The following is a 26,070-nucleotide window of genomic DNA, read 5'->3' on the forward strand; positions in this document are numbered from 1 at the left end:
AGGGAAGGAGGGAGGGAGGGAGGGAGGGAGGGAGGGAGGGAGGGAGGCAGGCAAAAACAAAGTCCACATAAAAGCTTATCTGTGAAGATTTACAACAGATTTACTCTCAATATCCAAAAACTGGAGGCAACCCAAATGTTCAACTGCTGAATGGTATGCCCATACCCAATGCAAGAGTTAAGAGGTGAGGCCTTTAAGAGGTGATTAGATCATGAGGGCCCCACCTTCATGAATGACATTAATGCCCCTATAAAGAGGCCCAGGGGAGCTGGCCAGTCCCTTCCACCACGTGAGGCGCCGTCTATGATGCAAAGAACAAGCCTTTGCCAAACACTGAGTCTGCCAAGGCCTTGCTTACGGACTTCCCAGCCTTCAGAACTGTGAGCAATCAATTTCTGTTGTGTACAAATTATTCCGTTTAAGGTACTTGTTCCAGAAGCCCAAAAAGACTAAGACAATGTATATATTTTTATTTTTGAAACCTGTGACTGAATTGCCTGTTCCAAACTTGAGCTCTAATTCTTTCAAAGCCAACTGCAGAGGTGGCTCTGTGCAATGGTTCAGCTAGAAGTGGTCCACTGCTGGGCTCCTGTTGGTCAGGAATATAGGCACCAAAAGCTTAGAGGGTGGGGAGAATGAAAAGCCTCTGGATCTAACCAGAGCTGAATGTAGAAAACCGTCTATCTCCTCTCCTCCCAGAAGCCAGTGCCTCCTGTCCTGGGCCTCTAGGCTCCATGTGATAAAGACAAGAGCTACCATTTATTGAGCACTTACTATGTCCCAGGTGCTACTACTCATTTGACATGCATTAACTCATTAATAGTGATAAGACCAACAACATGTATGGAGCCCTAACGATATGCTAGGTATGACAGGCCTTCTTCCCTGCTTGACCTCATTTAGTTAGCCTCAAACTGATCCTATGACAAGGAACCAGTCCCAGAGAGTTAAGTGAAGCCCAAGGCTACACAGCTAAAAGTGTAAGGGAACAAGGATTTAAACCCAGGCAGTCTGGCCCCAGGAGCCCAGCTTTATATCCATGACCAAGGACAACCCTTTTATTGGGACAGAGGCAACACTAATCACTGCACCCACTTAGGCTGAGGTGTGGTGGGTGGAGGATCAGACCCGGAGGTGAATCTGTGCTCCTGGCCTCCTCCACCAGCTCCACAGCTCTGCCAGGAGGGTCTTTCACTCCCACACTGGGGAGGCAGAGCCAGATGCACGGAGCTATTCAAGATCCTGCCTAGCTCCAAAGCCCTTAACTCTTTGCACTAGACCAAGCTGCTTCCTTGGCTGATAAGCAGTGAGAGCTGAAACCCAAACAAAAATAAGCAGCACATGTGAAGACTAAATGTTCCTGAGCTGCAACATTTTTAAATCTTTTGAGATCATGGATTACATGTCTAGGTCAGAGTCTTCAGGTTCCTCATGGCGCAGGTGATGCAAGAGGGGCTGAGTGACCTCGAAGTACCACTGAATGGCATCCTGCAGTCACTCAAAACCCGTGAGCCTGGAGGGACCCTGGTGCTCACGTGGTCTGATATGCAAAGAAGAAAAAGAGGCATGGGGATCAGGAAGAGTTCAACATCACCCGGCACATCAGGGGCCAGGATGCAGCCCGAAGTCACACTCCAGACTCCCGGGGTACAGTGTTCTTCCCACGCCTGCAGCATTTCCCACAGCGTGCTGTGCAGGGAAATGGGGTTTAAGGGAGGTTTTAGAGGGTGTATGGATGAACGCAGTTTAATAACTACCTATATTTAATATTCATAGGAAGAATATAACTAGCACATCAAACATGACTTTGTAGATGTTTCTGCTTAGGAAACGACTAGATAGTGGTGTGAGGCTCAGGCCAAAGTTTTGTTTTGTTTTTGAGAGAGGGTGTTGTTCTGTCGCCCAGGCTGGAATGCAGGAGTTATTCATAGGAAAAATCATAACACACAGGCTCCAGGGATCCTCCCGCCTCAGCCTCCCAAGTAGCTGGGACTCCAGATGGACCATCACACCCAGCTTTTTTTTATTTTTAGTTTTTTTGTAGAGATTGGGTCTCACTAGGATGCCTAGTCTGGTCCCAAGTGATCCTCCCACCTTGGCCTCCCAAAGTGCTGAGATCCACCATGCCTGGCCACTGTGGGCACCGAGCCCAGCCCTCAAGCCAATTTTAAGGAAAGCCTTAAATGAATACTAATAAAAGTAGCACACAAATCCAGCAAACACTGTGCTGGTAGACAGCCACACTGGGCTCATTCCTGCAGTGCAGCAGGCTAAAGCAAGAAAGAATAAAAGGAAAGATAAAGCAAACAGAAGGGAGAAGGGAGGGCAGGAGAGGAACAGTCCCCTCCAGCGGCTCAGCTCTTGCACTGAGGAGTGAGGCCCCCACAACACAGGACACAGATGTGCCACGCTCATTCTCCCTACAAACTCATCTAGCTTAAGTCACCAGTCTTCTCACCCCAAATGTGCTAAGGTCCAAAGGTCCAAACACTGTGTATCAGCCCAGTCACAGGGAGCAAATGTCCTAGATACCCTTCAACACCTGCCCCGAGACTACTATCAGAATGGCCTCCCTCTATCCCAGTATGTGGGACAGATATCAGCTCAGATATTTAATCCATTTTCTTGCCTGAGTGATTCAGGTGACCCCATTAAACTCTCTTCCATCTGCTGCATGCTTCCCAGTGCAGAGAGGCCAGAGTGCCCCCCAAAGCCTCCCCATTCACAAGCGCCCAAATGACCAGGGCTGTTTTGGTTTAAAGCACAATTTGGGTTCACGTAACACCTCATTATGCTTCCCCAACACCTGTTTCCACACCAGCATCAGATGCTGGGAACTAGAGCTTGAAAACACTGCAGGGCTACAGAGCTCTCAAGAGCTGTGCCCATCACACCCCTGCAGAGCCTAAGAATGGAGCCTTCGGCCAGGCGCAGTGGCTCACCCCTCTAATCCCAACACTTTGAGAGGCTGAGGCAGGAGGATCCCTTGAGCCCAGGAGTTCAAGGCTGCTGTGGGCTATGACTGAGCCACTGCACTCCAGCCTGGGTGACAGAGGGAGACCCCATCTCCTAAAAAAGGGGCCTGGGCACTGGCAATACGAGTTCCAAACTATGCATAGACTAAGACGCTGAAACAATATATTGAAAGGTTAACAGTGCTGCTGGCAAGCTAAGATTACGAAAGACTTTTGTTTCTTCCCTCTTTTCAATATTTTCAAACTTTTCCATAATAAACATGCTGGTTTTATAACAAAACAAAAAACACAATAAACTTTTATTTAATGATACTATCAGGTTACAAAGGGCTCCCTCCTGGTGGGGAGAGGGGTCCCTTGCCATTGGTGCTCACATTCAACCAAGCCCCATCCAGCCCACTCCACTAGGCTGGGAGCCTTTCACTAGCTCGGGTCCCCAAGGCCTGGCACCTAGGAGGCGCTCAGGGAATGATGATACATGGGGGTTGGGGGTGGAGTCATGAAAAGGAAGTCAATGATAAACTCTGAGATATCAGCTGTGCGGCAGGGCAGGGTGGAGCAGGGCAGGGCGCAGCAGGGCGGGGGAAGGGCAGGGCAGGGCAGGGCAGGAGAGCATGCTGAAATAGAAGAGGGTAAATCAGAGCCTCCTTCCACCCAGGACTTCCTTCTCAGCATGGCCCTGCCTCCCACCCAGCCACTTTGAATGCTCTCCCACCCCTCACTCTTCTGGCTCCTCCGAGTTTAAATTAGTCGGTTCCCCAGCACCCGCCATGCCCTCCTGGGCCTCTGAGTCAGCACATGCCATCTCTCTGCCTGCCATGTCTCTGGGCCCACCTCTCCTCCTCCTGGCAAATGAGCCCTCTCACCTCCGCTTCAACAAAGTCAGTCCCGTGGAACCCATGCCTTGAATTTCTCAGTCAGACGCCTCCTTCAATGCACGGCTGTGCTCAGACACAGCCCCTGACAGTAATTATCTTCCATTCTACAAGTCCATCCGTCTGTCTGACTGGTCCCCACCAATGCTCTACCTGTAGCGATGGCAAGTACCTTTTCATGCCCACCCCCAAGCAGGGCACACAATATTAATCAATGTCTCTTTGAATGAATGGACAGGGAGACGGGTATGAAGGCCAGCAGTCGTCAAAGGAAGCTTGGCGGCGAAGACGAGATGGAGCCAAGCCCTGAAAGGCAAGAGGGAAAGACACAGGCAGGAGGGAACAGGCAGGGAAGGGGGAGCCACGAGCTGTGGCCAGAGGCAGGAACGCGCCATGAACTGGTGGTCACCAGAGGATTGCGGGTGGTCTACAGATGAACATCTTTTATAGCAGTAGATGACTCTATGTTTATTTCAGCGTGTACTTTCTATATATGGCAATTGACATTGTTTTTCGTTCATGGTAAGGACAAGGTTTCCTTCCTAAATATTTTAAGTTAAAAAGTGAAGAAACTTAAAGAAAAAGTTAATAAATAACAGTTCTGGCATAGAGATAAAGATGGCAAAAACCATGAGTTAACCTTAGAACAACACATTTTTGCAGGAAGGGAGTCCTCTCAACTTGGCCAGAACAGGGAGATTGAGGAAGTGAAGTGAAGCCTGCTAGGCAGGGAGGATAAGTCAGCTCAGAGGGCTCTGGGGACAGGCAGTGAGGCGGCGGCCACCAAGAGAGCATTTGTCAGAGCAAAGTGACTGGAAGAAAGTGCGGAGAGAAAAAACACTCCACACTCTCCCTCCTGGGGACTTATCTTAAGGAAGGCAGACACTCAAAAGGAGAAAAACAATACACACAGACACACACACACACACACACACACGCCCACTGCAAGTAACAGAGAGCACAGTAAAGGGCCTGCAACTTGTTCGCTTCTGTAATCCCCACAAGCACCCAGGTGGCAGTGGGAGGGGGGACTTTTCCGCAGAACCACGAGCCCGGGACAGACGGACGACTGTGCTTCACTCAACACTAGCACATCTTCCAAACTACGACACCGTCTTCACATGTCGCATTTTAATGGCTGCATTCCATTCCATTGTGACTTGAGCATAGGAGTTTGACATCAGACTGGGCAACATGGCAAAACCCCGTCTCTACAAAAAATACAAAGATTGCTGGGTGTAGTAGAGCACATCTGCAGTCCCAGCTACTCAGGAGGCTGAGGCTAGAGGACTGCTCGAGCCCGGGAGGTGGAGGCTGCAGTCAGCTGTGATTACACCACTGCACTGTATAGCCTGAGCAACAGCATGAGACACTGTTGCCAAAAAAAAATAGTCCGTTGCATAGATGTGCCACCGTTTTTTACCAACTGTTGGACAACCACTTTCTCCAGTGTCTTGTTAGTACGATTCCTGTCCCTATGTACCCCACAACACAACATGACCTACAGATCAAAGGGACCTGGACTTGAATCCGGACCTTTCCTTAGATTTCTTCTTGAACTCAGGCCATTGGCATTCTGACTGGTCAACCCAATCGCACGAAGCTCTCTCACAATGTCCTATTCGGAAAATGTGGTCTTTCCACGCATCACCAGAGAAGCATGTTCAAAGATGAGCTTTGAAACAGGCCTAAGTTTATGTGGCAGAAAAGAGTCACTCAAGAATATAGAATCCAGATTCTAGAGTGTTAGACACAGGACCTAATCCCAGTGCTCCAGTGGCTTACTGTGGGACCTTGGTCAAGCCCCAAACCCCTGTGGACAGTAGAATTCCATGACACAGCAGAGACTGAGGGCAAAGACTTTAAAGTCAGAGCAACCGGGTTCAAGTCCTGACTCTGCCACTTATTAGCAATTTACATAAAGTCTAAATTTGTATCACTCTAAATTTACATAAAGGCCTAAATTCACAGGATCCCATGCTTAGAAGGATTCTGGGAAGGAAACAGAATGGTGCATGCATAGGACTAGGTGAAGTGCACGAGAACCAATGCCAGTGCTACCACCTGGCCTGCCTTCCTAGCTCTGAGGCCTGCTGAATGCTAAGGCTGAGGTGTGAGGTGCTTGTATAGTGACCCCCCTTTATCCTCGGGGGATACCTTCCAAGGCCCCCAGTGGATGCCTGAAACCTTGGATAGTACCAAACCCTATATGTACTATGTTATTCCCTACACATGCATACCTATGATGTTTAATTCATAAACCAGGCACAGTTATTATCAATAACTGATAACACAGAACAATTCTAACAATATACCATAATAAAAGCTATGTGAATGTGGTATTCTTTTCAAAATACTGGACGGGGGTTGATGGCGGGTGACTGAAATTGCAGAAATCGAAACTCTGGAAAAAGGGGGGATGATGATACTTGCTCCAAAACGAGGCCCATCACCTAAGGCTTGGAAATCCCTCTTTCCCCATTTGTTTCCCTTTAGATTCTGACATGTAATGAAATTCAAGTGGGAATTTTATCAGTTAACCCAATGCCTCAAACTGACGCTGGAGTAAGAGTCAAGCCTCTCGAAGCACTCGGAGCACATCGCCCAAGGGTGGTGGGCTGAGGATCCCACACTCACAGTATTTACATGTTCACGTTCTGACAATTAGTCACATGATGGGAGGGCCCTTCATTGGAACCATGGCAACCAGTTCTTGTCTGTTACATCAAGAAATGCTTCCTCATCAACCAATACGCATCTAACAGATAGTATGTAACCAAGATAAAAGCAGGATCCTGGAGGAAATTCCCAGGATTCTCCTACGTGCTCTCCATTTGGAATACAGAAAGCTCAGAAACCATGGGCCATCAGCACACAGGGAAAACCAGTTCTATGGCAGGCAAAAGGACAAGGGTATTCTAGTTACAAGGTTGATAAATGCCTCTGGGTAAAGTTACTAGAGGAAGGACACACGAAATCAGTGTTGAAGAAAATGCAAAGCCTGTTTCCCAGGAATATCACCTAGTGCAATGTAAGATGAAAAAGTAAAAGAGCTTGTCATGAACTGAGGACATGGAGACCCTACTCATCTTGCGGGCAGGTGTTGCCATCTACAGCCTAGAGCTCTAAACCCTCTGAGGTTAGGGATCTCTTTCAACACCTCTGGGTGGCCCAAACCCTCGAGGCACGAACTAATAACCTGTCCGTTACGCAGGCAGGCCAGCAGACTGTGGTCTCTGTTCGTCCCTGGCTGCAGGTGTAACACAGCCAGGGCATGGAACCAGCTGGTCCTGAGTGTGAACACCAGCTTAGTCAATGACAGCTTTATCCTCATACTATGCTCCATTATTCCAGAGTCTGCCTAGATGTGTGCAGAGATGAGGAGGATAAAGGGAAGTGAGGGGCAGGACTATGCAGTACTCAGGGACTCAAAGGTGATTCCAGACCCTGACTACTGATTAGAAGCTACTATGTAGAGAATGAGGCTCCCTTCTAGATGAAGAGTGGCAACTATTGTGCTTTCATTCTTCCCCCATTTTAAGATGGGTTCCAAGTCATCAAAGCAAGGCTGAGGCAGCCACCAAATAAATACTCCACTTTCAGCTGCAGAAGTTTAAAAAACTCTAAAGAACATCTGTTACAATCACCAACATAAAGCACTTTCCCCCGTACATGAAAATGACAACCTTGGATCAGACTCCATGGTGTCTGTGAGGGACGAGTTTTAGAATCTGAAAGGAATGGCTTGGAAGGCCATCTCTGCCCCTTCCTAGCTGTGTGACGTTATACAAGGTATGTTTTAACTTCTCAAGGCCTCCATATCCACATCTGCAAAATGTGGGCATGCCAAGGCTATGGTAGTGATTGTATAAAATAGTACCCACAAGGTTCAGAGGCCAGCCTAATCCAAGTCCCCTTGCATGATAACCCCCATAAGCAGAAGTGCAAAGGCCTGATCAGCTGAAAGGAGCAGCCCAAGGGCAAGCATCCTAGGGCCTGAAAGTCATGATCTAAGGTGTGATCACCATGACTTGCATTTTAGATTTACAGACTCCTTCAGCACAGAGACTTTCAGACCTGGCTGGGCACGGTGGCTCACACCTGTAATCCCAGCACTTTGGGAGGCCGAGGCGAGTGGATCACCGGAGGTCAGGAGTTCGAGACCAGCCTGCCCAACATGGGGAAACCCTGTCTCTGCTAAAAATACAAAAATTAGCCGGGCATAATGGCATGTGCCTGTAATCCCAGCTACTCGGGAGGCTGAGGCAGGAGAATCACTTGAACCCCAGAAGGTGGAGGTTGCAGTGAGCTGAGACCACGCCATTGCACTCCAGCCTGGGCAAAGAGAGTGAAACTCTGCCTCAAAAAAAAAAGAGAGGCCGGGCGCGGTGGCTCAAGCCTGTAATCCCAGCACTTTGGGAGGCCGAGACGGGCGGATCACGAGGTCAGGAGATCGAGACCATCCTGGCTAACACAGTGAAACCCCGTCTCTACTAAAAATACAAAAAATTGGCCGGGCGTGGTGGCGGCGCCTGTAGTCCCAGCTACTCGGGAGGCTGAGGCAGGAGAATGGCATAAACCCGGGAGGCGGAGCTTGCAGTGAGCCGAGATCGCGCCACTGCACTCCAGCCTGGGGGCAACAGAGCGAGACTCCGCCTCAAAAAAAAAAAAAAAAGAGAGATTTTTAGACCCAATCCAATAGTGTTAATAGCATGACAAATGATGGAATTCCTATGGACAATCACAAGCCTGTATTAAATGTCCACATGGGAGGACTAAGCTACAGCATTTTATGTACATTCTTTTTTTGTTTTTTTTGAGACAGGGTCTCACTCCGTCACCCAGGCTGGAGGGTGGTGGTATGATCTCAACTTACTGCAACTTCTACCTCCCAGGCTCAAACGATCCTCCCACCTCAGGCTCCCAAGTAGCTAGGACTACAGGCTTGTGCCACCATATTTGGCTAATTTTTGTATTTTTTTTTTTTTTTTGTTTGAGGCGGAGTCTTCACTCTGTCCCCCAGGCTGGAGTGCAGTGGCACCATCTCAGCTCACTGCAAGCTCCGCCTCCCGGGTTCGCGCCATTCTCCTGCCTCAGCCTCCCGAGTAGCTGGGACTACAGGCGCCGCCACCGCGCCCGGCTAATTCTTTGTATTTTAGTAGAGACGGGGTTTCACCTTGTTAGCCAGGATGGTCTCGATCTCCTGACCTCGTGATCCTCCCGCCTCGGCCTCCCAAAGTGCAGGGATTACAGGCGTGAGCCACCGCGCCCGGCCTAATTTTTGTATTTTTTGTAGAGACAGGATTTCGCCATTACCCGAGCTGGTCTTGAACTCCTGGCTCAAGCAATCCACCCGCCTCAGCCTCCCAAAGAGCTGGGATTACAGGCGTGAACTACCGCACCCGGCCCTATTCACAGTATTCTTACTTAACCCTCTTGACAACCCTGTGAAGAGAACAACAGTATTTCCATTTTGCTGCTCAGGAAGTTGAGGCTGAGACATGAAGTGACAAGGTTCAAGCCCGCACAGTTCATAAGCAGCCACAGTGGGGTGTGGATCTGGCGGGCTCCTTTCACTCTACTACCCCAGGCTGCCTTCCAACAAGCCCTATTTTTCTTCCTGCATTCCTTTATCTTGCCCCCTCCTTTTTTCTTTTTTTTTTTTTTTTTTTTTTTTTTTTTTTGAGACGGAGTCTCACTTTCTCGCCCAAGCTGGAGAGCAGCGGCGCGATCTCGGCTCACTGCAAGCTCCGCCTCCTGGGTTCACGCCATTCTCCTGCCTCAGCCTCCCGAGTAGCTGGGACTACAGGCGCCCGCCACCGCGCCCGGCTCATTTTTTGTATTTTTAGTAGAGACGGGGTTTCACCGTGGTCTCGATCTCCTGACCTTGTGATCCACCCGCCTCGGCCTCCCAAAGTGCTGGGATTACAGGCGTGAGCCACCGCGCCCGGCATCTTGCCCCCTCCTTAAACCTAAACCTCGACACTTCACATGCCTTAGAATCAAACACCTGCCCTTAAAATGAAATATCAAACCCTGAGGCAGGGCAGCTTGTAAGTACGGGGCAGTTTACCAATGCAAATGGGTTAGTAGAAGTTGAGAGTGCCTATGAAGACCTGCCACCTTCACAAGAGGAGAAAATGGACCAGAAAATAAACACAGTACCTGTTGGAGGGTTGTGGGGGTGACAAGGAGCATCCAAAGGCACTGGCTGCCTCAAAGGCACTGGGTACCAAATGTAACTGGCACGCCTGGGTGGGCCACTTACATCCAGAGAAAGAAAAAAATTAAGTTGTTTTCCAGAAGAGTGACTTGTATTATCACCTGAAACAAAAGCACCAATTCAAACAACTTGTTCACGGAGAGGCAGGTGCATGGTCTGCGAGGCCCAGAACTGACAAGGACCTGCAGGGACCTATGGAGGAAGCAGATCAGGCGTCCACACTAAGTCCAAGCTCCCAACACAAAGCAAAGGGAGTGTCCACATGCGAAGACCCTTTCGGCTCTAATAACACACTACGAGTCCATGTCACTGATTATAACATCGTGTTGTGGTTAATGTTAACAATTACGGTTAACCCTTGCCCAGCTTTACATGTATTAACTCATTTAATCCTCATAAAATCTATCAGAAATACCTAGTTTTAGGCTCATCATTCCTTAGACATGGAGATGGAGGCACAGAGTGAAGGGAACTGCCCCAGTCTATACGGCTTGGACCTGAAGCCAGTCTCTCTGGCTCCAGAGTCTGCCCTTCGTTGGCCCTGGACTAGGAATCATGACTGCCTGAGATCACGCAGAAACTCCAAGAAAGCTACCCGTGAGACTTCGGGCCAAGCGCTCAGCACCCACCATGTACAGAGCCTTCAGTAAATGTCAGCTGTTTTTAGGATCACTGCTCCCACCACAGTCCAACTCTGACAAGACCAGCACCACTGGGGCAATCCTGAGCAGCAGAACCCCTCAAGACAGCACTGCCCCATCTCGGGGGCAGACCCCGCTCGGCTCCTCTGTTCTCGACTGAGAGCCTGACACTGAAAACTGGGTAGGCCCTAGCAGAAGGCCAGGCTTGGCCAAGAGCTCAGGCCCAGAGATCTGGACGTGTCTAGTTCACAGTGGAACTGCCCGGCCCCAGGGTTTAGTCTATATTAGGTTGAACCACATGAAAGGCTGATAATTCAACCTTTTTTCACCTAGGAAAACGGCAACTTCATACGGTTCAACCTAATGGAGGGAGGGACACTTACACTTATTAAGGACCTACTGGACATTCAGTCATTCATCTAACACCTGTAGAGCACTGGCTGTGTCCGGGCCGGTGTGTAACACTGTTTCAGCACCCCCGAGACTGACAGCCAGGATTTTTCATCTTCCCTCCTAAGGATAAGAAACAAACTTATCAGGCAGAACAAGGGTAACCAACTCAATCTGCCTGAGCTCAGGTAACTACTAAAACAGGTCAATTTTGGCCAGGCATGGTGGCTTCATGCCCATAATCTCAGCATTGTGGAAGGTCAAGGAGGGAGGATCCCTTGAATCCACAAGTTCGAGACCAGCCTGGGCTACAAAGTAAGACTCTGTCTGTAAAAAATAAGTAGGTAGGTAGATAGATAGACAGACAGACAGACAGGCACTGTGGCACATGCTTGTGATCCCAGCTATATGAGAGGCTGAAGGGGGAGCACTGCTTGAGCTGAGGAGGTCGAGGCTACAGTGAGACAAGATAGAACTACTGCACTTCAGCCTGGGCGACAGAGTAAGACCTTGTCTCAATCAATCAAACCGGCCAATTTTGTCTTTCCCCTCAAAATCCCTGCATCTTACACTGTACATGGTGTCCAGGGCTGGGATGGGGCTTCACAGGAAAAAGCCAAAGGATCCCTGCAAGGCTTTGTCACCCAACAGTCCCCATGGAGGGCTGTCACAATGATTAAGATGTGCTGCTGCCACTTACGTCACAGGCAGGAGGAGCCAGGGACACTGACACTACTGCACAAAGAACTGTCCTGCCCAGGAGGCCAAGCCACACAGTGGTCGATGCTAGGCTAAGACTATCTCACCCTTTCAGCTGAGTGGCTATCTTTTGGAAAACAGACTGCGGTTCACGAAGTTCCATCTCCTTGCATTTCAATAAGTGGAACCGAAAAAACCTCCTAAACAAAACCCAGACTTCTTCAGCCACTGGGGCTAGACATCGTACAGGGGAACCTCTCGGCCCCGGATTCCTCATCTATAAAATAAGTACCCCCATAGGCCGGTGCCAGAGAGGCAGAAGAGCGGAATTCCATCAGCACGTGTTCCCAAGTGGGGTGGACCTGGACCTCCGTGACAACTCCCATTAACTAGCTGGGGGGCCTTCAGCAAGTTACTACACCTCTCTGAGCTCCGGTTTCCTTATCTGCAAAATGAGGAAACAGATCTCACAGGGTTGGTGTTGAGAGAATACAGATAATGACTGTGGGCATCCGGTAGATACTGGCAGAAGGGAGGGGCCGCTCTGTGAGTGAACACTCAATACCAGCCTACAGACTGAAGGCATCCTTCATTTCATGGCATCCCCTAATGCCTGCGCCATGAGTGCGCTCCCCAAGACCAAGAATGGACTCCGCTTAACCACACCCTAGCCCATCCTCTCTGCCTGAACGCGGTCTCGAATCTCAGGACAACCAGGAATCCACACCACCCCATGCCCAGAAGAGATTTCAGGATAGGAGGTGTCTGGAGGGTATACACTGAGAACACGACAACAGCTCACATCGGAAATTCTCAGCAGAGGAACTGAACAGCCAAGCCTGGCTGCTGCTCTTTTGGAGTCTGAGTTCTTCAGGGTCTTAGACTTTTCACACCAGAAGGATGTGGTGGATTAAGGCTCCTCCTTCCAGTTTCTGAGCGCAAAACTGCAACGCAGGGAGCCCACTCGTGTGAAACCAACGACAGCCCACCAGGGCCAAAGCCTCATGATGGAGAAGCCTTCAGTAGCAACACTCTACCTGCCAATCACTGCTGCAACTGAGAAGGGAAAAGGGCACGGGTACCACCGGAAAATGCCACTGGCTGAATTATAATTGGAAGCTCCAGCATATAGGGTGCAATGCAAAAGCATCATTTCATAACTTTTCTTTGAAAGAAAGACGGGGGTCTTACTATGTTGCCCAGGCTGGCCTGAAACTCCCAAGCGATCGCCCAAGCAATCCTCCCCCCTCAGCCTCCTGAGTAGCTGGGACGATTGACACACACCACAGCACCTGGCTTACCTTTCTCTTTCACCAGGTATATCTATCGTATATACCTGGTAAATACGATGCCTGAATCCACTTATAGAGGGCTCTGAAACAGCACGCCCAAACACTGCTAAATAAGATACCGAGTCTAACTCAGGAGGGTCCTGCTGCGTTCAGCACTAGAAGAGGAAGCTGCACAGAGCAGTTGAAGCAGAGGGTGGAAAAGTGCAGGGTCTGAGCCGGTGGTAACAACTGCTCGCAACCTGCAATGTGGTGAGAGCTCTTGAGACCAGAAACCCTGGGCTGCTGTTTTCAGCAGTTTGGTGTTTAAACAGATTGAACCCCCTAAGACTGCTCTCCTTGGGCAAGGGACTCTACATCTTGGAGTCTCAGAAGAAGGAACCAGCACCTGCCTTCCAGGCTGGCTGGGAAGTTAAATGAAACACCACCTATCATCCATCCATGTTAATAGAATAACCACAATAATAGGAGATAACACTCGTACTGCACTCACAATGTGCCAGGCATTGTCTACATTTTCCACACAGGAACTCGCTCAGTCCTCACAATCATCGCTCCATGCCAGGTGAATGGCAATCACCAGGGTTGTTGCCTTACATGACACAGGACTACATGACTGGAAACCTAACACTAGAAAGTTGTAGGCAAAGCCTCCTGTTCACAGGCGTTCAGAGATGTCAGAAACATGTGGGGTGACCGCAGGAGGAAGCACGGGAAAACGCAGGCAAGCGGCCTCCCTGCCTGTCTGATGCTGTGGGCCTCCCCACGCTGGTTCTGCACTCACTCCTGAGTCTTTCAGAACTTTGGACATACTTGCTTCCACCCGCTTCCTCCATTTAACCTTAAGACTCGGATGGCATATTCTATCAGGTCTACCTAACTGCTCAGCAGGCATCCACGGAATGAATGACCTGATGGAAAAAATCACTGCAGGCAGCAGAGCCCAGTGCCAGGACTGCCAGGTGGGCCTTGGTTTCCTCACCTGCATAATGAGGATGACATGAGAATCTGCCTTGTAGGGCTGGCTGGAATATTAAAAAGTCATCAGTCAAAACTAGCTCCTGGCCAGGTACAGTGGTTCATGCCTGTAATCGCCAGCATTTTGGGAGGCCGAGGCAGGCAGATCATGAGGCCAGGCGTTCGAGACCAGCCTGGCCAACACGGTGAAACCCCATCTCTACTAAAAATACAAAAAGTAGCCGGGCACAGTGGCGCGCACCTATAGTTCCAGCTACTTGGGAGGCTGAGGCAGGAGAATTCCTTGAGTCTGGGAGATGGAGGTTGCAGTGAACCGAGATCATGCCACTGTACTCCAGCCTGGGCAACAGAGTGAGACTCTGTCTCAAACAAACAAACAAAAAAAAACTAGCTCCTGTTATTCCTACAGCTGCCACACAGAGCCCACCACCCCACCATCTCCCTCAGCAGACTGATGTCTTAGGCACCAGAACCTAACGCTGTGTGCATCAGGCTGAACTTGGTGCCACCTGCAGTCACGGAGTCGCTGGCTGGATGGATCACTGGGCTAACCAGACTGAAATCCCCATTCAGTTGTTAATAGGATCTCAAGGCTTTGCAGACACCACTATCTAGGATTTAAACTGACCTGAAATAGCTGTGTATCAATGATAAACTGTCCAATCAGAACGCCTACATGAGACAGCTCTGGGGCAGACCCCCTCAGCCCCAGAGGTGGTAAATCATTCCGTCTCCCTCTGCCTTTATCTCCTTCCACCATCCCTTCCTTTCCACGCCCACAGCTGCACAGTGGCCAGGACCCTCATAAGCTCACAGGCTGATGCTTGTGAAGGCCTCTCTCCCATTTCTTTCACCTCCCCAGGCCTACTGCACACACAGCCAGAGGACTCTTCCTAAAATACCACTGCTCTGCCAGCCTCCTCGAATTTCTACCTGCCCTGTCAAAAATTTCACTGGCTCCACACTGTCCCAGATCAAATGCAAACTCCTTAGCTTAGCAACTCAGGCACTCTACAACTCACTCCTGAGACTGAGGCACCCCATGGGCTCACATCTACTCCTTGTCTGACCACACCCCCTGACCTCAGTTTTTGTACCAGTCCCCTTGACCATACCCCACCCCCTTCTCTCTGCCTGAGCACGCTCTTCCCGGGCTTCCTTACCCAACCCCCAAGCCGACCGTGGGCTGGAGTAGTCTGCAGGGCTGCATGGAGGAGGGGGAAATGCAAGCCAGGCCTGCAGGGATGGGCAGACCACAGCACCCATGGGTCCCTGGTTAAGTCTTTTCTAGACTACTTCCTTCCTGCTGCACTTGGCTTTTTGGACACATCCTGCCTCCCCATCCTGGATTAGAGGACAGGGACGATGGCTTCTATTTGTGTCCCTTACTCTGTGGTATGCAGAATAAGACAAGCAACAACCATAGCTACTGTGTGCCAAGCACTGGAGTAAGTACATTACAAATTTCACCCCTACCCCCCATCCCTATAAAATGTTATCTTCATGCTACGGACCAGGAAAACAGAGACCGAGGGAATTAGCAGCCTCACTGACAGTCACATGCTGAGTGGCAGACAGGACTCAACTCCAGATGTGCCCAACTGCAGACACCATGTTCTGTGGAGCAGCCAGCCGCCTCTCAGCTCTCACTCAGCGTTTACGTAGCTGTTGTTCACTAAGTGCCAGGTGGCCAGTGCAAGGTGTGGGGTACTCAGAGGGAAGCAAACAGACAAGGTCCCTGCTCTCACAGAGCTCATACGCTCTGTCCCCAGCCCTGTCTCTCTTCTTCCAAGCCTGGAATAGGGCAAGCACCCTCCAGTCACAGGGGGTTCCACTGGCACAGACAAGGCATTCGGGCCTGACGTATAGCATGGGGCTCTGGCAACACATGATGCCCCGCTCACAGCCAGCTTGTCTTCAGTGGAGAAAACAGCCCCAGGCTCTATTAGGGAAGTTGTCCATTCAAGGCACAGCCCAGAGCCAGGCAAACTCCAAAGCAGCCATCAGCAGGCAGTCCGGAGTGGAGAAAAATGGTTTGCTCTGGGGTCAGAAAACCCAATTCCTCCATGTAGTAGCTAGACAGGGACTCACCATAAACCCCTTTGCACACTTTTGGAAAATGGTGATAATAACGATAGTTAATGTTTATAACATCATGTGCCAGATGCTACTGGATGCACTTGACAGATACTACTTAATCCTCATTACAACCTTATGCAGAGGTACCGTTATCCTAAGGCAGTCTGGCTCCTAACTCTATTTTCTTGTACTATGCTGCCTCCAGCCTAAAGTTGAACCTACCTTGTCAGGCTGTGGTGAGGACAGTTCTAACAGACTGCATAGCACATGGCTGACGACGCTCCATAACCTCCCCTTCCTTCCACTGAGACGTGAATCTCTGAAAGCCTAGGTCTGGAAATGGCATGGCTCTAGCTGGTCCCATTATGGGTGATCTTGCAGTTGCACCCCCTGGAATTCCACACTGCACCCTCACTGGTGGATCTGCTACAAGGGGAAATGGGACAAGATCCTGTATTTATGGGACCCTCTGCTCACTGCTTCTGGAAAACACAGTGAGTGGGGTCCAACACAGTGAGTCAGGCTGACGTGGATCTGAATCCCAGGCCTGCTGCTCACACCGGTCACTCAAGCTCTCACTCTTATGAGTAAAATGGGGGCTGGGCTATAACCTAAGTCATGTTTCTGGGTCAGGTCCCTCAGCGACCCAGGTTGGACATGCTGGACAAAGCTACCCAGACTGGAGAAGCTGGACTTCCACGGTACTGTAAGGTTTCATTTTGGGACCCCAGAAAGCCTTGGCTGTGCAAAGGAGCCAGCGGACTGCGTGCACGTGCAATTCAATTCCAGCCAATGGCAGACACAAGAGCAGGCACACCCCAAAAGGCCTTGGAGTGGAGCCTGACACAAGCCCCAACTTTCTCTTCAGTTTCCTGCCATAGCTCAAGCAGCTGTGCCTGCTGTTACACTGAACAAGGCTCTTTCTCCCTTAAACTTTAGGTAACAGTGACATGCTCACCCCTCAACAATGTGAGCCGTGAGGGCAGAGATCCTTGTCTGTCTTGCATCCTCCACACATAAACAGCACAGAGCAGGCACTTGATACACAAAAAGCTGAATTAACATTACCCTGTAGCTTCAGGCACCCCACAACGTGCCTCAGTATTTGCCTAACAATAAGCCTTTCCCAGCCTTGAGGGCAGGCTTCTAATGGGTGAGGCACCTGCCCTGCCACCATTTCCCTGTGGTCAGTCATATGTCCTGTTCCTCGACTCATGGAATGGAATGTAAAAGTATAGGACGTCTGAGTTATAAATAGGAGTATCTGCTTTCAAAGGCATGGCTTATCATTTCCTTAATCTCAAGCCATTGATCACTGGCTACTTTTTATAAGCATGCTACCAAAAAGAGGCCAGGTGGGCTCAATGAACAGGGCTGTATAGACAGACAAGAGGGATGTGAGTTGAACAATGTATCTTATCCACACCAAGAGACATTAATGTCAACTATGTTGTTTCACCTTGTAACAATACCAAGTTCCCATCAGCTCCTGCCAGGCAAAACCATCTGTGAGCTGGAGCAGCGATTCCTGAAGGGGCCTCCCTAGTCCACCTTCCTGCTAAAAGCCTCACCATCATCATAACTAAGAATAATTGCCAAGTCAGAAGCCGGAGCTGCGTAAGGAACGGTGCTCTGAAATTGTACAGCACTCAAGCAGTGGTAAGATTATTACCTGCTAAGGGAATGCAAATAAATTCCATCTGCCTATGCATTTTAACTGAGAAGGAGAAACTCATGCCAACAAAAATCATGGCATTCACTCCAAAGTCAAATGCTTTTTAGATTCTCAAGCCACTATTTCCCTCAATGGGTAACAGAGATCTAGCTGTATTCTCTACCATCGAATCTACTGAAAATGAAAAACACGGTGATCTGATTTCATTTCCCTTCAATGCAACCTCACACCACCACTTCTGTCCTACCCCAACCATCTACACTGGCTTAATGGTCAGAGTATTCAAATAGGGGATAAACCTAACAATAAGCAGTCAGAAATTACAAGCCTGAGGGATACTAAGAACAAGTGACTGAGAGAATGAATATGAAATCCAAGCAGGTAAGTTCATGGACACAGACACATCCCAAAGAGAACATTCCAAGTGGTTTCTTCCAATGCCAGGTGCTGTTCTAGGCCCCACGGATACAGCTGTGGAATACACAAGACAAAAATCTCTGCCCTCCAAGAGCTCATTCTGGCCCATGCTAAATACGCCTGTACCACCATACAGCTCTTTCGCTGTAACATGATTTTCTTTTTTTTTTTTTTTTTTTGAGACTGAGTCTGGCTCTGTCGCCCAGGCTGGAGTGCGGTGGCCGGATCTCAGCTCACTGCAAGCTCCGCCTCCCGGGTTCACGCCATTCTCCTGCCTCAGCCTCCCAAGCAGCTGGGACCACAGGCGCCCGCCACTTCGCCCGGCTAGTTTTTTTGTATTTTTTCGTAGAGACGGGGTTTCACCGTGTTAGCCAGGATGGTCTCGATCTTCTGACCTCGTGATCCGCCCGTCTCGGCCTCCCAAAGTGCTGGGATTACAGGCTTGAGCCACCGCGCCCGGCCTGTAACATGATTTTCTATACAAAGGATTTAAAATACAAACCATGGGCAATAAATACTGCTCCTCCCCCCTTGCCATGTTTGAATATCCCATTCTATGTTTTTCAAACAGTGTCATTAAACCTCCTGACATATAAGCAGCTTGGTACAATGGGAATAACAGTTTAGAGGCTGCCGGATGGGCTTCCACTGACCAACGGTGGTTCCTCCACTGGCTGGGCAACACCTTGAATAAGTGACTCCACCTCCTGAGCCTCAGCTGCCTCATCTATCAAATGGGGACAGCCCCAGAAGGGCTTCGTGTGGATGAAACCAGCTTGTACAGGTGAAGCACACCACAGTGACTGGCAGACAGACAGTTCCTCCACCCTTTCCAGTCTTTTCAGATGACAGCTGAGTGCAAGACTCCTGAGAAGCTTCAGGTGTTATGTGCTCCTCCTGGGGCACTGGGGCACTTTCCCATCACCTGGGGAGCATCACCGCTTCCTGCCGCATACTTTGTCTTCAGTGCACACTCAGTACACTCACGAAACTTCAGCCCACTTTCAAAGTCCTCACCCAACACTGCCCTGGAGAAGTCGTACTCCACCCAGACCTGGGGTCAGAACAAGGCCTCCCCAAACAAGGAGTTTTCAGCCAACGTTACTGGAGAAATCCGAAGGCCTTAAAAGTGGCATTGCCCCTGTTTTTAATCAGCATACAGGAAGGTATCAAAAGAAAGCTTAACTCATCTCAACTCCTCACCCTCGTTCAGCAGCAACATCCCTTGACTAAACAAGGAACCAGGGTCCTCAAAACACTTTGAGGCCCAAAGCCCACATACAAATATGCTCCAAAAATCCCTTGACCCTGTCAGAAAGTTCTCTGGCCCTTCCAACCCAAGTGCTGGGCCTGTCCTGTGGAATGGTCAAGAGGCAGGAGTGCAGGTCTATCTGTGGGGGCCTATGTGAAACCCCAGGTTCCTCAAAAGTCTGGATAGCATCTGCCTTCTTTACCAAATCAAACACTACGAGTGGAGCCAGCACTCTCCCTCGGAGTTCTGCTCACCTGATCCGAGGGACTTCCATAATCAGCAGTTCCAACCCTTACAAGCTGACAGTTCAGAGGGAAGGGGAGGCTGCGCCTGCTCGGGTGCATGGTGTCCAGGCCATATGCTGGATCCTGGGCCTAATGGCCCCCCAAGGCCATGGCCTCACAAGGGCGATTGTGCGTTCATCCTTGTCCTGTGGGCCACCCACCCTCAGCCCTCAGCTCCCACTCAGGCCTGGGCGCCGCGGACCCCGGCCCGCCCTGCAGGACGCTTCGCAAGCACAGCACCCACGGCGGCGACCTCGAGAACGGCCCGCAGCGCAGCGCGCTGCCTTCTGGGCACACCGATGCCCGCCCTTCCCTCGCTGGCTCCCAAGCGGCCTCCCTATAAGGGGCAACTGAGAAGGCACAGCACCGGGACCACCCCATCCCTGCTGGAGAGTTCCCCTCGCTTCCCGAAGGCTGCAAAGAAGGCGCGCCCCAGGTACAGGGAAGGGTACCCTGGGTCGTGCACGGGGCAGGGGACAGGACCCTGGTGAGAGGGTCAGGGCGGAGACCAAGCGGGGCTGACGCAGGTTACGCTAGGAGTGGCGAGAAGTCCAGGGAAGGGGATCACGGTGGGGAGGGGGCAGTGAGGTCCAGGCGGGGCCATGGGCGGAGGAGAGGAGGTCCAGATTTAAGATCACAGAGGGATGAGGAGATTCAGGCTGAGGCCACGGAGAAGAGGGGAAGCAAACCTAGACCGCTGCAGGAAGGGCTGACGGGGGTCCAACCTGAGGCCATGGAGAAGGCAAGGGAGGGAGGGAGGCAGCGGCCTAGCCTGGGCCATGGCAGGGAGAAACGACGGCCTAGCCTGGGCGGGAGAGACGGGGGAAAGCAGACCTAGCCCTAGACCGGGGGAGGAAGGGGGCCCACGCCAGGGTCACCGGGGGGGTGCCTGGCTGGGGCCACGGTTCGGGAGGGAGGGTCTAGCCTGGGCTATGGGAGAGACCAGCCTGGACACAGAAGTGGTGAGTGGGACTCCAGCTTGTGCCAAGGGCGAGGGCTGGGAGCGGGGGCAGGGTCACTGACACCCAAGTCGTCCGCGCCGGCGGCACCCTCCTGGGCGGGGAGGGACCGGGTCCACCCAGGGTCCGGGTCCCCGCCCCTCCCCCACCCCGGGAAGCCACCAGTCCCGGGCCACGGATGGGCCGGGGGAGGGGGACGCGAGCTCCGGAGGGGCCCCCGGGCCGGGGAGGGGGCCGTGCGGCCTTTACCATGGTGGCGGCGGCGGCGGCGGTCCCGGTCCCGGCGTCAGTGGCTCTCCCCCCCGCAGCAGGGCCCGGCGCTTCCACTTCCCCGGGTGCCCAGGAGTGAACATCCGGGTCAGCGCCCCCCTCCCCCCGCGCCGGGCCGCCGCCACCTTCCTTCCCCGCCCCGGCCCGGCCCGGGCCCGCCCCCCACGCCGCCAGCTCGCGGCCAATGAGCGCGCGGGGCTGCGGCGATCGCCAAGTATGGAGAGCGGCGCGGGAGGCGGGCGCCGACGGGGTGCGGGGGCGGGGTCTGCGCGGCGGGGCGGGGTCTGCGCGGCGGGGCGGGGTCTGCGCGGCGGGGCGGGGAGCGGCGCGGCTCACCTACCGGGGGTCCCGGGCCAGGGGTACGGGTCTCGGGCCGGAAGGGTGTCCGCGCCGTTGGAGGTCCAGTACCCGACTCTGGGCCTGCAGCAGCGGGTGTCGGCGAGGGAACCGCGCCCCACAGTCCCCGCGGGCGGGGATGCGGAAGGCACCGGGACTGTGAGGCGACCGGCCCTCTGCGCCCCACCCCGTGCACGCGCTCACTCCTGCTGCGCAACCGGAACTGCCGCCGAGCGGAGCGCGGCCCGGCCCGGCCCATCCCAGCCCATCCCAGTACGGGGCGAGCGCGCCGGGAGCTGGGCCGGAGCCCAGCGCTGCCGCTCGCTACGGCGGGACCTGGAGCGCAGCGCTGCACCTGAGCCCGGGCAGGAATTCAGGAGCCTCGGGCTGACACCATTTATTCAGCACCTACTATGTACCAGGCCTTGTTTAGGCACCGGAAGATAACAGATGAATAATAAGACATAAAGATCCCTGCCCGTATAGCTGCAGACAGAATAGCTGTGAGGATGACACAGGTAGAGATTAGAAAATTAAGTTCAACAGGCCGGGGGCGGTGACTCACGCCTGTAATGGAGGCGAGGCACTTTGGGAGGCCGAGGTGGGCCAAGGCCAAGAAATGGAGACCATCCTGGCCAACGTGGTAAAACCCCGTTTCTACTACAAATACAAAAATTAGCTGGGCGTGGTGGTGCCGACCTGTAGCCCCAGCTACCCGGGAGGCTGAGGCAGGAGAATCGCTTGAACCCGGGGGACAGAGGTTGCAGTGAGTTGAAATCGCGCCACGGCACCCCAGCCTGGCGACAGAGCAAGACTGTATCAAAAAAAAAAGAAAAGAAAAAGAAAATTAAGTTCAACAAATGCTAACTGTTATGAGTACTGTTGGATGTGCTGCAGAGAACCATTCCATTTGCCCAGACGGGCTTCCTCTCTCCACAAGATGACTCAAGTTTCTCTCTCCCAATCTCTCTCTCTCTCTCTCTCTCTCTCTCCCCTCTCTCTCCCTCTCAATCAAATATTTGTTGAGCTTAGTCTAGGTGGCAGGAAACCTGGATTGCTAATAATATCTGCCCTCCGTGGCCTGTTTGCTTTGGTTAAATCAAATTAGGCGATCTGTGAGGGGATGGTAAACGGTACAGATGACAGGAATTGTTTCCCTGAGCCAGGCCCTGTCCTCAGGGAGCTCATAGACAAATAAAACCTTTCACAGGTAGCCACTGGCGGAAATAACGGGTAAGTCTCGCAAGAATAGTATTGGATGAGTATTACAGGAACTCAAAGAAGAGAATGGCACAAGTAGTAAGTATTTATTGAGCATCTGCTATGTGCCAAGCACTGTGCTAGGCTCTGGAAATACAGCAATGAGCAAAACAACCCGAGCTTGAGTGTTGTCAGGGAGACAGTCGGCCACCAGGCAAATACAGGCCAGGCACAGTGGCTCACGCCTGTAATCCCAGCACTTTGGGAGGCCAATGTGGGCGGATCACGAGGTCGGGAGATCGAGACCATCCTGGCCAACAGGGTGAAACCCTGTCTCTAACAAAAATACAAAAAATTAGACGGGGGTGGTAGTGGGCGCCTGCAGTCCTAGCTACTCCGGAGGCTGAGGCAGGAGAATGGCTTGAACCGAGGAGGCGGAGCTTGCAGTGAGCCAAGATCCCGCCACTGCACTCCAGCCTGGGAGACAGAGTGAGAATCTGTCTCAAAAATAAAATAATAATAGTAACAACAGTGTCGGGTAGTGATTAGAGATAATGAGAAAAATTCAAGCAAGCAAATAGGTAAGCAGGCAAGGCCTAACTTAGCAATATTTGATCATATAGCTGAAAGGAAGGAGGGAGCAAGCCATGTGGACAGCAGAGGCTCAAGGAGCAGCAAGGGTAAAAACCCTGAAGGTGGGACTGTGCTGGATCAACACTGGTGTGTTTTCAAGGGACCGACAGGAGGCCAGTGTGGCTAGCCTAAGTCCAGCAGGAGCTGAAGGGCAGAGCCATGACAAGATCTGACCTAGGCTTTAAAAGGATCATGAGGCTGCTGTGTCCTGAATGGACTGTAGGGGGACTAGGGCCTTAGAAAGACATCTCTATATTGAGGATATTTATTTATATAAAAAGCTACTGACATGGCGCATCCTATGTGACGAACACTGTTAAGCACCTTACAGATAATAAGTCATTTAATCATGACAGAAGCCTGAAAAGGTAAGGAGCTTGCCCCAAGGTCACACAACACAGAGATGAAGCTGGCTTGGACCAGGGTAGTAGCATTGGAGATGGCAAGAAGTAGATAGTATTCTAGATATTTCCTGATGTATTGGTGGTAGGCATGAGAAGAAAGGAATCAAGGATGATGCTAAGATTTTTTTTTTTCTTATAAAAAGACTTTGTCTGTTTGTTTGTTTGTTTTGGGACAGTGTCTCAGTTCTGTTGCCCAGACTGGAGTGCAGTGCAATCATAGCTCACTGCAGCCTCAAGACCCCCAGGCTCAGGTGATCCTCCCACTTCAGCCCCCTGAGTAGCTGGGACTACAGGCATGCATCACCCTGCCCGGCTGATTTTTTTGTAGAGACTGAGTTGCACTGTTACCCAGGCTAGTCTCGAACTCCTGGGCTTAAGCAGTCCTCCCACCTCAGCCTCCTAAAGTGCTGGGATTACAGGCATGAGCAACTGCACCCAGCCAAGACTTTGTTTTTTAGAGCAGTTTTAGGTTCACAACAAAATTGAGAGGAAGATATAGAGATAATCCACATATCCCTGCCCTACATATGCAGAACCCCCCTGAATTGTCCCCATTCCCCACTAGAGTGGTACATCTGTTGCAATTAATTAACTGCATTCATACATCATGATCACCCAATAGTTTACATTAGGGTTCACTCTGTTATACACTCTATGAGTTTGGACAAGCGGATAATTACATCTAGCCACCATTAGAACCATCATACGGAATATTTTCACTGCCCTAAAAATCCCCTGTGTTCCACCTCTTCATCCCCCTGCCCCCTAGCTCCTGGCAACCACTGATCTTTTTCCTCCATAGTTTTGCCTGATGCTAAGATTTTTGGCTTAACACTGCATGGATTTGCCATTTATTGATCTCGGGAAGACCGTAGGAGGAGCAGGGTTTTTCTGAGGGGAGGGTTGTGGATAAGAGGGAGCAAGTTATGTTTGAGATGCCTATTGGAGTTTTTTTTTTGTGTGTGTGTGTGTGTTTTTTTTGAGATGGAGTCTCACTCTGTCGCCCAGGCTGGAGTGCAGTGGGGCAGTCTTGGCTCACTGCAGCCTCCATCTCCTGGATTCAAGCAATTCTCCCACCTCAGCCTCCCAAGTAGCTGGGACTACAGGCGTGCGCCACCACACCCAGCCGATTTTTGAACTTTTAACAGAGACAGGGTTTTACCATGTTGGCCAGGCTGGTCTCGAACTCCTGACCCCGCCTTGGCCTCCCAAAGTTCTGGGATTAGAGACATGAGCCACTGCGCCCAGCCTCCTACTGGAGATTTAAATGGAGATGTCAGGTGGGCGTGGTGGCTCACACCTGTAATTCTAGCACTTTGGGGAGGCGGGTAGATCGCTTGAGGTCAGGAGTTTGAAACCAGCCTGGTCAACATGGTGAAACCCTGTCTCTACTAAAAATACCAAAATTAGCTGGGCTTGGTGGCACATGCCTGTAATCCCAGCTACTGAGGAGGCTGAGGCAGGAGAATTGCTTGAACCCAGAGGTGGAGGATGCAGTGTACAGAGATTGCGCCACTGCACTCCAGGCTGGGTGACAGAATGATACTCCATCTCAAAAAATAAAAATAAAAATAAATAAATGGAGATGTCAAGTAAGTAATTAGATATGGAAGTCTGGATTTGGGGGAAGAAGTCAGAGCTGTCATAAACTTACGAGAACTGCTGGCTAGTAAATGGCGTTTAAAGATATTTGAAAGCACAGACATCTTGATGAACTCACTTCATGGGTGAATGTAGAGAGAAGAGGTCATGAAGATAAAGAGGAACCAGCAGGAAGACTGAGAAGGAATGACCCGTGTGGCAGGAACAGGACCAAGAAAAGGTGGTGTCCCTCTTGGATGCCAAGGGATGGAGGCCAAGCATGAAGGAAAGTTCATTCATTGGACAGATCACTCCACAGATTGGCTGCCCATTGCTCAGATCCTGCCCCTAGATCCGTCAGCTATTGCTATGAGCATGGAGGCACGTGGCGTTAAACATGGTCATCTACAAGGGGTTGTGAATTGGTAGACAGGCACTGTAAATTTTTTTTATTTTAAAATTTTTGGGCCAGGGATGGTAGCCAGGCATTTTTGGCCAGGCATTCCTGTAATCCCAGCACTTTGGAAGCCTAAGTGAGAGTATTGCTTAAACCTAGGAGTTCAAGACCAGTGCAGGTGACAAAGTGAGACCCCCGTCTCTATAAAAAAAAATCAAATAGGCATGGTGGCACATGCCACTGGTCCCAGCTACACAGGAGGCTGAGGCAGGAAGATTCCTTCAGCCCAAGAGATTGAGGCTGCAGTGAGCCATGATTGCACCCTGCATTCCAACCTGGACAACAGAGGGAGACCCTCGTATCCAAAAAATAATAATAATAACTTTATAATTTAAATAGGGACAGGAACTGACCATGTTGGTTGGTGATCCTCCTGCCGTGGCCTTCCAAGTGTTTGGTTATCAGGTGTTAGCCACAACATCCAGACCATAAATATCTTTAGCACTGTTTCTC

The 26,070-nt window shown here is 51.1% G+C and overlaps 1 protein-coding gene across 6 annotated transcripts in view; it reads right to left on the minus strand.

Moving 5' to 3' along the window:
- Nucleotides 1–21,191, minus strand: part of CAPZB (capping actin protein of muscle Z-line subunit beta) — a 148,392-nt gene extending 127,201 nt beyond the window's left edge. For 4 of the 6 annotated variants that reach the window (XM_025361062.1, XM_025361069.1, XM_025361085.1 and 1 more), the window contains exon 1: nucleotides 20,986–21,185. In XM_025361062.1, coding sequence (XP_025216847.1) covers nucleotides 20,986–20,988 — 3 coding nt within the window. In that variant the 5' untranslated portion in view covers nucleotides 20,989–21,185. Of the gene's footprint in view, nucleotides 1–19,747; nucleotides 20,765–20,985 lie in introns of those variants that run through there. The other 2 variants (XM_025361077.1, XM_025361052.1) reach the window with 2 other exon arrangements.
- Nucleotides 21,192–26,070: the final 4,879 nt, after the last annotated feature.

This window comes from Theropithecus gelada, chromosome 1 (assembly GCF_003255815.1).
Source record: "Theropithecus gelada isolate Dixy chromosome 1, Tgel_1.0, whole genome shotgun sequence".
NCBI classification, from domain to species: Eukaryota; Metazoa; Chordata; class Mammalia; order Primates; family Cercopithecidae; genus Theropithecus; species Theropithecus gelada.